This window comes from Nomascus leucogenys, chromosome 9 (genome assembly GCF_006542625.1).
Source record: "Nomascus leucogenys isolate Asia chromosome 9, Asia_NLE_v1, whole genome shotgun sequence".
Classification (NCBI taxonomy): Eukaryota; Metazoa; Chordata; class Mammalia; order Primates; family Hylobatidae; genus Nomascus; species Nomascus leucogenys.
In genome coordinates, this window is record NC_044389.1 from 67,701,521 (window position 1) to 67,720,407 (window position 18,887).

General features: G+C 37.2%; 1 protein-coding gene across 3 annotated transcripts in view; it reads right to left on the reverse strand.

The window, feature by feature from the left end:
- The window catches only part of WDFY3 (WD repeat and FYVE domain containing 3), a 305,264-nt gene that overhangs the window by 188,512 nt on the left and 97,865 nt on the right, over positions 1 to 18,887 (reverse strand). For all 3 annotated transcript variants that reach the window (XM_030819090.1, XM_030819089.1, XM_030819088.1), the window contains one exon: positions 5,671 to 5,881. In XM_030819090.1, coding sequence (XP_030674950.1) covers positions 5,671 to 5,850 — 180 coding nt within the window. In that variant the 5' untranslated portion in view covers positions 5,851 to 5,881. The remainder of the gene's footprint in view (positions 1 to 5,670; positions 5,882 to 18,887) is intronic.

Genomic DNA, 18,887 nt, shown 5'->3' on the forward strand with positions numbered 1-18,887 from the left:
CACATTAAACTCAAAAGGGCTGATTCTAGAATAGATATGTGAAATTCATAACGGATTTAAAAAAAAAACAGTACTGAAGAACAAAAATGCCTTCTTGCAAATTCACTAGAAATAACAACAATTACCATATAATACCCATTTAAAATCTACGTAGCACTATTCAAGAACTTGGTGTCATTTAAGTCTCATAAAATCCTACAGAATAGGTTCTACTAGTAGCCTCATTTTACAGTTAAGAAAATTAAGAGTTAGAGAAGTTAACTTAAAACAGGAGGTAATACAGACAGAATTTAAAACGACATCTATCTATCTGATTCCAAGCCAGGCTCTTAATCACTCAGTACTATATTTTTCTCAAACTGTGCATGAACCCTATCACTGTAACTTTGCATAGTGTTCATCTTTAGAGAAAAATAGCATGGTTTGACTTATTTTTAAAATAATCATTTTTAATATCCACCTAAATAGATTTCAGAAGATTTCCTGGCACCTCTTCAACCAAATATTTTTGGCACTCAGGGAAAACAAATTAATGGTGTTATCTAATGGCATTCATAAAGGCTCAATATAAACTTGTTACTGAATAGTGCTATTCAATAAAAATATATTAAATATGACCAATAAAAGAGAGGTTGGAATGTTTACAAAGTTTTTAAAAATGGAGGCTTTTGTTTCCTAAATATGTGTTATATCTAAAATTAAGTCAGACTATGGACCATCATTAGTCCTAAAATAATTTGCTATAAATAACAATCTTAAAAAATTAACAATGAAGATGTAATTGCATTATTTCATATGGTAAATCAGTTAAGATTTCTTATCAATTAATACAAATGATTAGGGAAATATTTATCTTATGTTCTTTTTGTTTCTAAGAAGGATCATCAGATGAGAGTCTCAGAAGAACAGAATGCCGTCCTCTCCTTTTGGGCTTTGCCTGCCTCATGAGAATATGCATTCTCATCTGCTCTGGCTGTGGCTTGCCACTGTCCAGTTCTGCCAGTGACTGGGTAAGTAAACATGACTATTTCAGGGCTGAATTCAGCAAGTCCTTTGTTGCACAGACCCAAGTCACATCGTCCAGTATCAACTGTATTGGTATTATGTAATAAGTAATAAAGCTGCAAAAAAATAATTCACCTGTCTGCCTTCTGATCTCTCTCTTATTTGGTTCTAAGTTTGGGTGACCTCTCTCTTAAGCCAACAAATTAAAAAATAACGATAATTTGTAAGGGATTAAAAAAGGACACTGTATTACATTTACATGCTTCTCAAATATAAATTGGAAACAAGTTAAAAAATAAGGGGAGTTTCTTACGGAAGACCTAATTGGTAAACATTACATTTTAAAATACACAGCAAAATGTAACAAATACTATAGTAATTAACAGTGGCAGTTATGAATTTTTAGAAAACTAAAATGCTACTCATTTTGAGTAAGTTTAAACCAAATGTTTTCTTTGTCAGCTTTTGTTCTTGGGACTAAACGTTAATTATTTTTAAGAATGCTGAATAAATATTATTCAGCTATTTTCAGACTTCACCATAATCTTTCAGTTTGAGCAAATCAGTAAGAGGGAAGATAGCAGCCTCCTTGTAGGACTGTAATGAAGACAACAGGAGGCATTTCAAGAACCCAGCATGAGACCTGGCCCAGAAAAAAGACTTAATACATGTCATTTCCCAACCCATGTCTCTCAAAGGCAAAAATCATGCACTGAAATAACACTGTTAAGCATACTTTAAAAACTAGTCTGTAGCTAGATGTCCATGTCTAACAGCTTGTTCACCATTTAGCTCTAATCAAGCAAAGTCTCAAAAATCAACACTGCAATTCCTTTTTAGCAATCATGGTAAGAACTGGTTGGCTCTAGCGACATACTGAGCTATTCACTCAACGTAGGTATTTCTCACTAGTGGAGAATGTTCAAGCACAAATGGCCAAATGTTAAATAGATATGGCTATATATTTCTAAATTTAATGGAAATGGTATCTAAGAACAATTTTAGTTTATTAATTATATCCAATTAATAAGAATTATTTTTAAAATAATACATTTTTCAAATTAGTCACAATGGTACAGATATAACTTTCTATCTTTTCATTAGTTAAGAGTTTACTGAACCTTTGTGATATTCAAATCACTCATTATATTAGAGGTTTAAGGCATTGCATACACATATGTTTCTAATCAACCAATTAAAAACTTTTGAGAGAATTTGTTAATAGTTAATGAGACTTACAATAACATAGGACATAAGATAACTAAGTCAAACATTATAAGTAGATAGAGAATAATTACTAAAGGCATCTCATATCTACTTATTAAAAAACAAAATAAGATTCTTCTAGTCTAGTAGGCTGTAGAAGCCTAACTGATAAAATACATGGGATACATACATATGTAGGCTATTACTTAATAATTCATGTTAATAGCCAAGAACAATTCCCCTAACTGCTCTAAACATTCTCATTACCTTGTAAACATTCCTAAGTCTGAGAGAAGGAAATTACCGCAAACTACTCAGTAGCCAACAGCACATCATGACGTTAAAGTAAAACAAAAATAAGATTTAAAAACAAAACAAACTTCCGGGTAACAAAAATTATTAACTTCCTGGTAATAAAAATTACTAACTTCCCTGAATAGGGCTTAAAACAATGGCTTGTCATAGTTCTCCCTCCCGTTTTTAAAAGAGCTATTTTAAACCTTTTCCCACCTCTTCTCACGTTCCTACTCTACCATCTCCTCCCTCTATCATTCTCAGCAGATAATCTATCCTATTATTTCATAAATAAGGAAATGTACATTCTATAAATGCATTAATGTTTCTATCCTCTTCTGTTGTATCCAACACAAGCTCATGGGTGATATGTAAACTAACCTTCCTGGCACTCTTGCCCTTCTGCCTTACCAGCCTATAAAAACCTCAGTCTCAATAAATCAGGTATTGCTTTCTCTACTTTTTCACACAGGCCAGTACAGATAAGGTTTAGTATAAATTTATCATCTCCAACCTTCACTGAGCCGTCAATACTAATCAATTCTTTTATTGCCCCCTTTCAACTCTTTCTCACTCATTCCTTTTCACTAGTATTCCCAACTACAAAAATAATAGATTCACGTAACGAAAACAATAATAGATACAATAATAACAATAATAGGTACACATTTCTTGGGACAAACACTTATTAAGTGCCGTAAGTATATTATATGAATTTAACCCTCACGACGACCCAATAAGGTTGACATTATTATTATTTTACAGCCCGGAAACTGAAGGTGACTGTTCCTCCCCAGTGCAGTAGACAACTAGAAGTCTAGTTCCTTACGAGGAAGAAGAGAGATACCACCACAAATCAAAGACAAGAATACTGATATGTAAACACTGGAGATTAAGTGATAGTCTATCTACTGAACATGAGACATACTAAAAAAAAAAAAAAAAAGAAATAATAATAAAACAACAAAGAATTCAAGGAAATTAAAACTGTGATATTAATAGCACAACATTACTCTAAAAGAGCTAATGTTTGATTGACAGAGGTCCAGAAAACAGAGGAACATATAAGGTATAGGAGAGAATATTCTCAAATAAATCTTTCAGAGTATTTACCCAGACTGAACAATACAAGTTTTCAGATTAAGCTGAAGCCACAATAAAATTTCAAAATAATGAGAAGAGGAAGAGCCTAGAAAATTTCACACAAAAAGATAGATGAACAGAGAAAATAATACAGGCAACAAGTGAGACTAGAGGGGACAGAGCCAGTCAGAGATTGGGGCACAGGGTGAGGGGGTGGGTGTGGAGAAAGGCATTGTCAGGGGCATGGAGCTAGACCTGGAAAAAGGGAGATGGGGGGAAGAAGAAAAAGAGAAAGGGGAGAGTCAGAGACAGGGAGAGAAATAGGGACAGAGAGGAGATAAAGAGAGAAATGGGAGGAAAGAGAGAAAGACAGTGATGGAGAAGAGAAAGAGAGATGAAAGGCATAGAGAGAGACAGAGATAGGAAGAAAGAAATGGAAACGGGAAGGCAGGGAGACACAGGATAAAAAAGACAGACAGGGCAAGGCAGAGAAGATGCGCGAGGGACAGAGAAAGAGAAGGAGGAAAAAGAGCAAGAGAAGGGAAACCAAGAAACAAAGACATGGAGAGAAAGAAATTGAGACAGTTATGAAGTCTGAGGAAAACAAGTTCTATAATAATGGAAAAATAAAGGTAGTATAGTATAAGGTTCATCTTTGAATAAATTTAAATTTATATCACTGTCAGTAGAGAGCAAACACTGAATACTGCTTACACAAGTAGCATAACTATAGGGAAAGGATGAGGAGGGCAGCATGTATGAATGAGTGTATGTATGTATGTATGTTATGGTTTGGAGGGAGAGGAAGTAAAAAAGCTAATTCTCATATTCCTCAGTAGGAAGTCAATTAAAACTACATAACAGCAGTAAAAGTATGTTATTTAAAAGCTTTTCATGGCAGCAGCAATTAGTGGTGAAGACCAAGAGGGCACCTATAAGCCTGTGAAACTATCTGACTTTTTAAAATGATGTATTTGTGAACTTTTCTTTTTTTTTTTTTTTGAGTCGGAGTCTTGCTCTGTCGCCCAGGCTGGAGTGCAGTGGCGCGATCTCGGCTCACTGCAAGCTCCGCCTCCCGGGTTCACGCCATTCTCCTGTCTCAGCCTCTCCGAGTAGCTGGGACTACAGGCGCCCGCCACCACGCCCGGCTAATTTTTAGTATTTTTAGTAGAGATGGGGTTTCATCGTGGTCTTGATCTCCTGACCTCGTGATCCACCCGCCTCGGCCTCCCAAAGTGCTGGGATTACAAGCGTGAGCCACCGCGCCCGGCCAAACTTTTGATAAACATAAAAAAGTTATTAGTATTATTATTATTTTTGAGACAGAGTTTCACTCTTGTCGCCCAGGCTGGAGTGCAATGGCGTGATCTCAGCTCACTGCAACCTTTACCTCTCGGGTTCAAGCGATTCTCCTGCCTCAGCCTCCTGAATAGCGGGGATTACAGGCGCGTGCCATCAGGCCTGGCTCATTTTTGTATTTTTAGTAGAGATGGGGTCTCACCATGTTGGCCAGGCTTGTCTCAAACTCCTGACCTCAGGTGATCCACCTGCCTTGGCCTCCCAAAGTGCTAGGATTACAGGCGTGAGCCACCGCGCCTGGCCTAAAAAAATTGTTATTTTAAAACTACCCAATAAGATTGCTACATGTAATTTACAAAACATATTAAAACATTAACTCTATTTGAATTATCTATAGCCTATAACTATCCTCTTATAGCATCTCTTAAACAACAGCAAATTGTAATGACTTTTTAAAGTATACAAAGGGCTTGGGCAGTTCCACCATTTGGTGTAATAAAATCATCACTTCAACAGATAACAGAAAATAACACAATTGATAATTTACAATCTATTCCTCTTCCAAAACTCAACTGTAACAGAGCCATTTTAGACAATGGCTCACAGCTTGTACTTTATGTGTTAAAAATCAAAAAGTCTCACTAAATGTAGTTTATTCTGACCAAACTTCTTAAAAACTAACTCATCCTATCATTTTTTTCTACCTATGGCTTACCAGTAACCTTCAGATTCTTGTAGTGCCCCCCAGTCCCAGAAGGTGTGTGTCTGGCAACCTGGCCTTACCCTGTTAAACACTGGCAGCATCATATACAGTTTCTCTTCTTGTTCCTTCTGAGTCATGTGCCGGGGAGGATGGCACAACTCTGTGAAGAGCCGGCGGAGGTGCATCAGTCCTAAGGCGTTGTCTTGTGGGCTGCACTCCTCCTGCCTCGGCCGCCCCATGATCCTCTTCACCATGTTCATCTTGGCTGGTTGGTGAGACACACTTCTAATTCTGTAGGAAAATGTCAATACATGAACAGTCAAAACATCATCATCTTGACTAGGTCAAGCATGCATGTCAGAGCTTAGAAGAAATTTGCAAAATAGAAAATTCTGTCTAAAATATATCTTTCTACTTCTTTAAACAGAAAAGACAGAGAAGCAAAATTTGATAAATCCCCCTGAAGGGCAAATTATGAATCTCAGCATTGGAAGTTCCTACTCACTTTGCCACAATTTGTCTAAAATGTAAAACATTAATCAGACAAGTAACAAATGTTTCCAATTAGTTTAGTCATATCAAGTTCAAAAATAAAGGCGCCGGGCATAGTGGTGCACACCTGCAATCCCAGCACTTTTGGAGGCCGAGGCCGGTGAATGGCTCAAGCTCAGGAGCTCGACACCAGCCTGGGAAATACGACAAAACCTTGTCTCTACTAAAAATACAAAAATTAGTCAGGTATGATAGTGTGCACGTATAGTCCCAAGTACTCAGGAGGCTGAGGTGGGAAGATAACTTGAGCCTGAGAGGTTGAGGTTGCAGTGAGCCAAGATCACGCCACTGCATTCCAGCTTGGGTGACAGAGACTCTGTCTTTAAATAAATAAATAAAATAAAAACATAAAGAGATCACAAAACTATTAACAGACTTCTTAATGGCTAATGTAAAAATAATGAAAAAACAAACTTTACCCTAAATCTCAAAACATCTAAGATAGTCAAAAACCCCAAAACCTCAAAAATTTTCTATTTTTAGTTATTTAATTTATAATTACTTATTTTTGCTAGAAAATTCAAGTATACTTTGAGTACCTGAAGAACAGTGTATCTTATAGATTAAAATATGCAAATTGAATACAATACTATCCTAATTTATCTTATAAATCATAAAAGGACAGTGAAAATGATCATGTGACTGAAGACTACTTTCTAAAACTATAGTTTGGTAAGTCATGTTAAATCATTTAGTGGATAATGATGAGCATTTTTCAAAGAAGTGAAATAAAATAGAAAAAAATAGAAGATAAGAAAAGAATAACTTGTTTCATGAAGCTTATTTCAGATAAAGGTGTATGAATGTGTACTGAATCATAATGCAAAATGTATCCCTTGCTGGAGCTGCAGTTAAAAAAATATACAAACTAACCATTGAGTTAAACTATACACAGAATCAATAACAGTAACCTTTCAGAAAGCATCATTACCCCTTTTTTAACCACTACTAACGATGCCAGCAATTGGCTAAGTGTAGACACAAAAACAGGATATCTTACAAAATGAACCAGGAAGGCTGGGAGGACATTCCGGGTATGCAGAATTTGGATGAAGGGCCATTTACTTTTTAATCCACAGAAAAGCAGGCATCACCTGAGATTAATTTTTAATTTTGCTACAGAACCACCTATGCCAGTATGCCATTTCTTAAGAAATGAAGGACTACAGCAAGGTTAGAGTTTTATTTACTAAATATCTGCCTACTGATTTTTAAAACTAAGAACAAGAATTTCAAACACACTTGCCCTTGAGAATTTTGAGTGAATTCCATACTTGACTACGGGCATATGCTGAGGCACTGTAGCTAACAGGAGGACATGATGTAACTCATCACAGGTGAAGAGGAGTCAGACAAATTCTGTCTAGAACTCTGCCAATGGCTTGTTTGCACTGAATGACTACTGTGCAGAGCACTCAGCAGATTCTCAAGCGCCCAACTGCTGGAAACAGTGCTAACGCATAGGCAAAGGGCTGGGGGGCGCATTTAATCTGCAAAATAACAAAAGTTAGTCCAGTTCAAAGATGTCCAATGTGTCTTATTCTTGAAAAATATGTCTTCCAAATATAAATATTTCAACAAATATGTTCAAATAACCTACTATGTGCTGGTATTTACAGTCCTGGAAATCCCCAGAGCAAAACTTAAATTTGAAGTGAACTATAAAAATTTTATAAATTAGCTAACATTTTAGATTATGTATAGTTCTGCTCCTTTTCCTTACCCTGTAGCTAGAGTTGATAATCTAGAGATTCTGGATAGGACTTACGGGATTCATGATACTCCAACACTTCAAAAAAAGTTTTTTTTTTCTGCTGGGCATGGCGGCTCACGCCTGTAATCCCAGCACTTTGGGTGGCCTAGGCAGGTGGATCATGAGGTCAGGAGATCGAGACTATCCTAGTCAACACGGTGAAACCCCATCTCTACTAAAAATACATAAAAAAAAATTAGCCGGGCGTGGTGGCAGGCGCCTGTAGTCCCAGCTACTCAGGGGGCTGAGGCAGGAGAATGGCGTGAACCTGGGAGGCAGAGCTTGCAGTGAGCCAAGATCATGCCACTGCACTCCAGCCTGGGTGACAGAGCGAGACTCGGTCTCAAAAAAAAAAAAAAAAAAAAAAAAAAAAAAAAAAAAAAAAAAAATTTCTAACAGATTCTCAGCTTTCAAAGGGGTCTAAATCATTTTTTAAAAGGTCAAGAATCATTCTCTGTCTTTAGAATGAGTTTCAAAGAACTTACAGAACATCTCATTTGCTCTTGATTCCAACTCACAAAAACGGAGTGAAGAGAAAATTCTCCATTTTTTTTTCTCCTAGGTTTTATTGAGGTACAGATTGAGAAATAAAAATTGCATACACTTAAAATACACAACGTTTTGATATACATACACACTGTGAAATAATCAGCACAGTCAAGTTAATATATCCATCACCTGAAATAGTTATCATTCAAAAAACAATCTGTGGTGAAAATATGTAATATCTACCCTCTTAGCAAATAACAAGTATACAATACACTATCAACTATCAATAATGTTACATTGCTGTAGATTAGATCTCCAGAACTTTCTATCCCTTGACCAGTATCTCCACATTCCACACTCTCTCCAGCCCCTGGCACCCACCATTCTACTCTCTACTTCTGTGAGTTTGACTATTTTATATTCCACATGTAAGTGATATCATACAGTATTTGTCTTTGCATGACTGGTTTATTTCACATTTAGTATAACGTTCTCAAGGTTCATCTGTGTTGTTGCAAATGACAGCACTTCCTTTTACAAGGACGAATAATATTCCACTGTGTGTGCTGCACATGCACACATACATTATCTCCTTTTCTTTGTCATTCTTCTGTCACATTCAGATTGTTTCCATATCTTGGCTTTTGTGAATACTGCTGCAACGAACATGGGAGTGCAGGCATCTCTTCAAGATACTGATTTCATTTCCTTTGGAAATACACCCAGAAATGCTGTATCATAAAGATAATTCTATTTTTAATTTCTTGAAGAATCTCTAAACTGTTTTCCAAGGTGGCTATATAAATTGATATTCCCACCAACAGTGTACAAGAGTCCCCCATTTTCCACATTCTGGCCAACACTTTTCCACATTCTGGCCAACATTCTCGCCATTCTAACAGGTGTGAGGGGATATCTTATTGTGGTTTTGATCAGCATTTCCCTGATGATTATTAATACTGAGCACCTTTTCACATACCTATTACATATTTGTATGTCTTTTCTGGAGAAATATCTACTCAGGTGCTTTCTCACTTTTTAATCAGGTTATTTGAGTTTTGCTATGAGTTGCATGGTCCCTTATGTACTTAAATTATTACCTACACCAATATCACGAGGCTTTCCCTGTTTTTACCTAGTAGTTTTTGGTTTCAGGTATTATATTAAAGTTTTTATTCCATTTTGAGTTAGTTGTTGTATATGGTGTAAAATAAGGTCTAATTTTATTCTTCTGCATGAGGATATCCAGTTTTCCCAACACCACTTATTACAGAGACTATCTTTCACCATTCCATGTTCTCAGCACCCTTGTTGAAGATCAGCTGACTGTAAATGTATGGATTTATTTCTGGTGTCTCTATTCCATTTCATTAGTCTATATGTCTGTTTTCATGCCACTACCATACTATTAAGATTACTGTAGCTTTGTAATATATTTTGATATCAGGAAATATACTTTCAGTTTTTTTCTTGTTCAAGACTGCTATGACTATTTGGGTTCTTTTGTGGTTCCATGTGAATTTTAAGATTTTTTTTTTTCTATTTCTGTAAAGAATGCTATTGGAGGCCAGGCACAATGGCTGATGCCTGTAATCCCAGCATTTTGGGAGGACAAGGTGGGCGGATCACCTGAGGTCAGCAATTCAAGATGAACCTGGCCAATATGGTGAAATCCTGTCTCTACTAAAAATACAAAAAATTATCTGGGCATGGTGGCACACACCAGTAGTCCCAGCTACTCAGGAAGCCGAGGCAGGGAATCACTTGAGCCTGCGAGGCGGAGGTTGCAGTGAGCCGAGATGATGCCACTGCACTCCAGTCTGGGTGAAAGAGCAAGACTCCATCTCAAAAAAAAAAAAAAAAAAGAATGCTATTGGAATTTTTGATAAGGATTACGCTTAATCTACAGATCATTTTGGGTAGTATGAACATTGTAACAACATTAACTCTACCAATTCATGAACAAAAGAAATCTTTTTATTTATCAATGTCATCTTTAATGTCCTTCATCAATGCTTTATTAAAGTGTACAAGTCTTTCACTTCTTTGATTACATTTATTTCTACGAATTGCATTCTTTCTATTGCTATTGCAAATGGGATTGCTTCCTAACTTTAAGAGAGGCCCCCAAGATAAGAACTCATTCAAAGTACGATAGTGAAATAGAACTTGGATGAGAATCCAGGTCTTCCAACTCCCAGTTAAGTGGCCTTCACCAGGCTTACTTATATTAAGGTATCAATTTTAAATTATAAAATACTTGGAAACTGTGACTCTAGTTAGCATGTTTATTTATTTGGCATCAGGTAACAATCAGAACGTGAAAATAATCTTTTTTGAGTTTTCTGAAATACATAAATCTTTTTTTTTTCTTTTGAAACTGGTTCTCGCTCTAATATCCAGGCTGGAGTGCAGTGGTGCAATCACCGTGCTCACTGCAGCCTCGAACTCCTGGGCTCAAGTGATTCTCCCTCCTCAGCCTCCCTAGTAGCTGGGATGACAGCATGCACCACCATGCCTGTCTAATTTTTGTATTTTTTGTAGAGACATGGTTTCGTCCTGTTGCCCAGGCTGGTCTCAAACTCCTGAGCTGAAGCGATCTGCCTGCCTTGGCCTCCCAAAGTGCTAGGATTACAGGTATGAGCCACCACACCTGGCCTCAACTTTCATTTTAATTTTAAAAATACACATGATCACATTATGACAAATACTATCTCACTATATATAACCAAGCTATCACAATATGGTTATTTAATATTTTATCAGATACAAAAGGATACATACCAAACAACCAAAAGTGACAAAGATTCTCTCCTTGACCAAATTCTAGTTAGACTCTTCTGAATTCTCTTCTCAACTAGGCTTGGCTTTTGGCCTTCGGTGTTTGTCTCTACATTGTCCAATTAGAAAACTGCTAAGTAAGTTTAGCCAGAATTCCCATCCTAATATCTGACTGGTGGCCAAATCTCCCGCCATCCTCCAGGTGATGGATGTCTGATCACCCTGGCCTGCCTTCAGCAAAAATCTTGTTAGGTCAGTTTAGCCAGAAGCCGTAATGTTTCCTCTCAGTAATTTTCTATCCACTGACTCCCCCCCACCCCAGCCCTGCTACTTGGCTATAACATGACCACTTTTCCTCGTTCTTTTCCAAGTTGAGCCGAGTCTCTCCCTTTCACTGCAAACCCCACTGGAATGATCCCTACATCTATCATGATGGTCTTGAATAAAGTCTGACTTGTTGCTCTTTTACAAATGCCAGAGACCAGGCACAGTAGCTTACAACTGAAATCCCAACACTTTGGGAGGCCCAGGCAGGCAGATCCTTTAAGCTCAGGGGTTTGAGACCAGTTTGGGACACATGGCAAAACTTCATCTCTACAAAAAATACAAAAATTGGCCAGGCATGGTGCTGCATGCCTGTATTCCCAGCTACTAGGGAGGCTGAGATGAGGGGATCACTTGGGTCTGGAGACATAAAGTCTGCAGTGAGCCATGAGCATGCCACTGTACTCCAGCCTGGGTTACAGAGTGAGACCCTGTCTCAAAAACAAGTGCCAGAATGAATAATTTTTTAAACAGGAGCTCAGTGGGTTTACTGGTACTTCTCAATTACTCAGATAATCTCAATGATGGGGGAAAAAATCAGATTCCTCCTTTGCTCCTAATGTATCAAGTAACACTTCAGCATATCAGTTTTCTGAACCATGGTGGGGCAGGATAATAGGGTCTGGAGACAGGGTATCTAAGGCCAATTCGTGCTGACTTCCCAAAGCTGGATCAAAAAGAAAACACCTGGGTCTGGAACTTCCAAAAGCTAAACCAAAAGGAAATACCCCATCTCCCCAGGCCAGAGTAGCAAAGGATCAAAGGCTATCTCCCTAACCCTCCCCTTTCCACCACGTCCTAGATGGAAGGGGAAAGTGCCTGGATGGGCTGTGGGCTAAGCTCAGGCCATCCCTTTATCTGCATAGGGCACCAATTCACCACAGCCTTTAATTAGCCATGGACCAAATCCTTCATCCAGATAAGGGGTACCTGACAGGGACCTCAAAAGGAACTCTTAAAACCCAGAAAACTTTGTAACCAGGCCCTTCAGCCACTTGCTTGGGCCCACTCTCACCCTGTGGCGTGCTTTCTCGCTTTAATAAATCCCTGCTTTTGCTGCTTCATTCCTTCATTACTTGTGCTTCATTGCGTGTGCATTTTGTCCAGTTCTTTGTGGAAAACGCCAAGGACCTGGACATCTCACACTTCAGGCCTGCTCTCTGGTAACCATGGCTTTGTCTACATTTAAATGTTTACATTTAAAACATAATTCAGACCAAGAGGTAACATGTCTAAAATATTCTTCAGCAGTGAAAGAGCAGAAAGAATAGGCACTTATCAAACCTTTATAAACATACCCATATAATAAATCAGGTAACTTAAGGAGAAAGGCTCTAAACACCCTTGAATCTTGAGTTTCTTTCATCTATAAAATTTTTCCTCATGAACTTTTTATAAAACTTAAATAACATCATTTGTGTAACATGCCAAGCACACTAGTTATATTCAATAAATGTTATCTTTTCTTCCTTTACCTTGATCATGAAACATTTAGTTTTTTATATGCATTTTTAGTTATTTAAACAAGCAAAGCAAAGGAAATACTATAAGCCCCTACAGTGCTATGTTTTAGAGACTTGCAAAATGACACAAAAAATTAAGGAATAATTTATTTCTCAGTTGGATGCACAATAAGAGGTTTACAAAGCAATAAAGAAAAGATATGCAAAATAAGGACAAATCACAGAAGAATGTTTTCGCTTAATTTTAATGTTAGTAAGGGTTTTCAAAATATTTATAAGATTATTGTGTATAAGAACTGGCTTTCTAATACAAACCCTATTTGGTTTCATAAGAAAAAATAATGTTAGGACTGCCAGCAGGGGCTTATTTAAATAGCTATGAGATAATGACTGCAAACCCAGACAGTATTTCTTAATCTAATCTCTTATGTTAATAAGAGAAAACCACTTTAAACTTGCTCACCCAAAATCATTTAAACAGTTTTCCATTACTTAAATCATAGATGGGTATAGATCAAGTAAATAGGCTACATTTTTAAAATATATTTGTCAAGTAACTAGTTGCGTTTGAGTAGCTCTGCTGAAAGCTTTAAATAACTTTCCTAACTCTTTAATTATATAAGCGAAGAAACACAACACACTAGCTACATTCAATAAATGTAATGTAAGCTCACATGGCTAAGTGAAATCCTACAGTTTCATCAAAGAATTATAAGCAATTCCTGCCAGGTGCAGTGGCTCATGCCTGTAATCCCAGCACTTTGGGAGGCCAAGGCGGGCGGATCACGAGGTCAAGAGATCAAGACCATCCTGGCCAACATGGTGAAACCCTGTCTCCACTAAAAATACAAAAATTAGCCAGGGATGGTGGCAGGCGCCTGTAGTCCCAGCTACTCAGGAACCCGGGAGGAGGTGGAGCTTTAAGTGAGCCGAGATCGTGCCACTGCACTCCAGCCTGGGCGACAGAGCAAGACTCTGTCTCAAAAAAAAAAAAAAAAAAAAAAAAAAAAGAATTATAAGCAATTCCTGAGGTTTTTCTTTTTCTTTCTTCTTCTTAATCTTCTTAATCTTTCTGGAAAATCCTTTACTTTGAAAAGTAAAGGCAAACCTCTTATACTTTTGAAGAATAAAAGCAAAACTCTGAGATGCTCCCAACAAACTGGGTATATAAACCAGCAATCTAATACGTACAGTAAAAAACAAGTTCTACATATAGTCCTGAATTAGAATTTAAAATTTCCACCTTCTGAAGCATTAAGTTTTTTGTCTTTTAAGGAGAATCATTATCATATTTTAGCCCAGACTATGACATACTACAAGATTAGCCCAGTCTATGGACCCATCATACTACATATACACTGAGCTACATAATTGCTCAGATTTCTTTAAGTATTTTTTGGTGTGCTTAATTTTTTCATACAGAAAAACATATTCCAAAGCCAAAAGCAACTCACCTCCATTTAAGAATACTTCACTTACATAAAATTTACAACAGCAACTGTTGAAATCTCCCTGCTGCCTTTCTGGAACCCTTCCTACAACAGCTCCCACTGCTATCTTGGGAGCAGAAATTGCAACCATTAATAGAAGCCCTAAAGGTAGATTTATCTTAATAGTTAAAAGGCAGATAGGGTACTTGGTATGATTAATACAGTATAATTCAATTATGTTATGGAATAAATAAACTTTTGAAGGCTGACCTGAGATCCCCAGCATTCTCTGAGTTTTTATATATATGTTAAAATTTTGTATAAAAGATTTGCAAAAGGATTCTTGTAACACAATACTTCTGTAAAATGAGACTGCATAATACTGACAAGTTGTGCATTCTACATACGTTTGCTAACCTGTAGTTCAGGTCATTTAGCTTGGTAATCACTGACCAGTATCCTCAGTGGAAGGCACAGTACAGGGAGAGTGAGCTCAGGAATGAGATGCACTTCAGCTGACCTAAAACTTACACAGATATATCCCAGATGTTGGCATCATTAGGAATTTATTTCTGACATCTCAAATTCCAAAATCTCACTCTGGTCTTTTAATCCATCCCCCTTTCTCACTCGATGAATCTGTGGTCTTCACTAGAATCGCTTATCCCTTGACTTCTCCCAGTTGTTCAGGAGAGGTGAGACCATATTTAATTCTCATCGGTGTCTTCATGCCCCCTGCATTCCTGGCCTATACACCTTCTCAACATGTATTCATACCTCCAGGAACCCAGCCACATCATTTCTTCTTTTCTAATTTTGGGTTGCTGGGTACTACAGAGAAAATTCTATAATTCCGCAGACTGGTTATAGTAAAAAGTTATTGTTTTCTACTTCTTTCTATAAATAAAAACTAATAATTCCAAATAGATTAAAGGTTTGCATGCAAAAAAACAATAAAATATTAGTAGCAAATATAAAAGGAATACTTATACTTTAGGGTAAATCTTTAAAAGGGAAAAAAAGACAAACTTACGGCCAAAAATACCACGAAGTTAAAAGATAAGAAACAAATAGGCAAAAAATATTTGCAGCCCTTCTAACAAAGTATTAATAACTCGGATATCCATGGAACTCAGATTCAACTACCCTAGAGCACAGTGGATCTGGAATACAAGTAGACTACTGCCAGTAAAAACACTACACAACACATATGAAGAGGTACTTAAAATCACTAATCCAAGAAATGTAAATAAAAACAAAGTACAATTTTTGATCATTACTTTGGTAAAACTAATAGGATTTCTCTTCATAGACAGTAAGAAGTACTAAGTAAAATGGAAATTACTACACATATAAGTCAACAAGAAGCTATCCTGTAGAAATATTCACACAGATCACAAAGATGTCATACAATGTGAATTACCGCATTATGTTATTATAACCATTTGCGATACTGAAAAAGTTGGAAACAGTCTAGTTCTTTAATAGATCAATAGGTAATTCATGGTACATCCATGTCATGGAATACTGTTTAAAGAACATGTACTAATATGAAAAGAAAAGTTAAATAAAAAACAAAATAAGAGATTTAGCACCAAAATGTAAAGAGCTTTGAAATCATCTCCTGTTCTTACATAAGAAACCACTGGATCAACTTTAACTCAAGGACTTTTCTTGGACCCATCAAAGAACTGAGGTCGCAGGGCAAACGAACCCCAGAAATCCAGTCACAGGTGAAATCAGCCTACCTGGATAAGAAGTCTCTGCAGCCATGAACTGGTAGGAACACCTCAATGGTAACTGGGACAAACTGGTGGCAGATGAAAGTGGACCAGCATGAGAGGGAGAAATGCTGGGACCACAACTTTCCAGGGTTCCAATCACACTAGGTTTTCATCGCCAAGATCTGAGAAAGATCCCCTCCCTGGCTCAAGCAGAGAAGGGGAAGAGTGAGTAATCATTGTGAAATGCTCTCCGAGTGTTCTCCATAACAAAGGCCTACACTGCAGGATGAAAGATTTTATCAGAGCCTTGTCTTTCCTGGGGGAAGGGCATTTCTTCCACTCCAGCCCCTTTGCCTTCTGGTCTCACTTGAGGAGGTCCAGGAAGGGGAAAGGAAGAATAAAGGAAGCAAAGCCCAGGGGAAACACTTGCAAAGTCACAGCGTCCAGGTCTACTAAAACACTGATATTTAGTAATAAGATTATAAAACATTTCCCCTTCCTCCATACTTTCACCATACCAACAGGGCTCTAAAAAAAAAAAAAAAAATCAAAAGGAAATGTTAGAAATCAAAAGCATTCTAACAGATATGAAGAATGCTTTGATAGGCTCAGCAGCAGATGGATACTGCTGAGGAAAGAATCAGTGAGTTGAAGATAGGTCAACAGAAACTTCTAGAAAGAGAAGAGAGAAGGGAACAACAGCATATTTAAAGTAATAATGACAAAGAACTTTGAGAACTTTGCAAAATTAATGACAAACACCAAACCACAGATACAGAAGCCCAGAGAACGCCAACATGATAAATACGTAAAAGACTACATGCAGGCATATTATATTCAAACTGCAGTGAATCAAACATAAAGAGAAAATCATGGAAGCATGATGAGGTAGGGGTATATCAGGGAGGGAAAACACAGTATCAATAAAGGAACAAGGATAAAAATTATAGTGGGCTTCTCATCTAAATCATGCAAGCAAAAAGAGGAGTGAAATAGTTTAAACATTAGGAGAAAAGCCCATCAACCTAATACACCAAATTCTCACCCACCAAATTCCTAGGAATTCTGTATCTAATGAAATTATCCTTCAAAAATGAAGAAAGAATAAAGACTTCCTCAGATAATCAAAAACTGAGAGAACTTGTTGTGAGATCTCTGCAAGAAATGTTAAAAGTTCTTCAGGAAGAAGAAAAAATGATAGGGGTCAGTAAATTGTATCTATATTAATGAAAGGAAGAACACTGGATAAGGAATAAATGAAGGTAATATAACATTTTTATCCTTTTTTTTTTCTTTTTTCTTTTTTTGAGACAGGATTTCACTCTGTTACCAGGGCTGGAGTGCAGGTGCAATCCCGGCCCACTGCAGCCTCAACCTCCTGTGACCAAGTGATCCTCCCACCTCAGCCTCCTGAATAGTTGGGACTACAGGAGCATACCACCATGGCCAGTTAATTTTTGTATTTTCTGTAGAGATAGGTATTTGCCATGTTTCCCAGGCTAGTCTCAAACTCCTGGCTCAAGTGATCTGCTCACCTCAGCCTCCCAAAGTGTGAGGATTACAGGCGTGAGCCATCATGCATAGCTTTTAATTATTCCTAATTGATCTAAAAGATAACTGATTGTTTAAAAATAGCAATAATGTGTTGGATGATTATAGCTTATGAATAAGTAAGATAAATGAGAGCAATATCACAAGGGAGAGGAGGGAGGAGCTGGTAATGCTATTGCAAGAAACCTGCGGTATACCTCAGTGATAAAAAGTGTCAATATAAAGGCAGATCAAGATAAGTACAAGGTGAATGTTGGCATCTAGGGCAACCATTAAGTTTAATATGCTGCCAGGCGCAGTGGCTCATGCCTGAAATCCCAGCAATTTGGGAGGCTGAGGTGGGCAGATCATGAGGTCAGGAGATCGGGACCATCCTGGCCAACATGGTGAAACCCCATCTATACTAAAAATATAAAAATTAACCAGGTGTGGTGGCAGGCGCCTATAGTCCCAGCTACTTGGGAGGCTGAGGCAGGAGAATCACCTGAACCCTGGAGGCAGAGGTTGCAGTGAGCTGAGATTGCCCCACTGCACTCCAGCCTGGGCAACAGAGCAAGACTCTGTCTCAAAAAAAAAAAAAAAAAAAAAAGAAAGTTTAATATACTAAGATAGGAGATTAAAAGAAATCATAGAAAATGCTGTTAAAACCTGAGAAGGCAAGAAAAGAAGGGAGGAAGAACAAAGAACAAATGCAACAAATAGAACACAGTTACAAACATGACAGATATTTATCCCACTAAATCAATAATCATTATAAATGTGAGTGGTCTAAATACACCAATTAAAGGACAGAGAATGTCAGAGGGGATTAAAAACTCAAATCCTATAGACAATATAGTATCTATATGAAGGTAACTTTAAATATAAACAATCAGATAGGTTAAAGGTAAAGAGATGGAGAGAAATATACCATGCTAACTCTAATCAAAAGAAAGCTGGATTCTATTGACTTACCCTTGAAATAAAAAAGATTTAAAAAAAAAAGGATGGAGCAGCTAAATTAATTTTACACGATGTAGTCTTTCAAATAAGAAAACAATATCAGGGATAAAAAGAGGCATTATATACCGACAAAGGGATCATTTCTCCAAGAAGACATAACAATCCTTAACGTGTATAGGTCTAAAAGGAATATAAAAATATGTAGGGCAAAAACTGAACTGAAGGGAGAAAGAGACAAATTGATTATTAGAGTCTGAGACAGCACTCATATATTAATTGATAAATCAA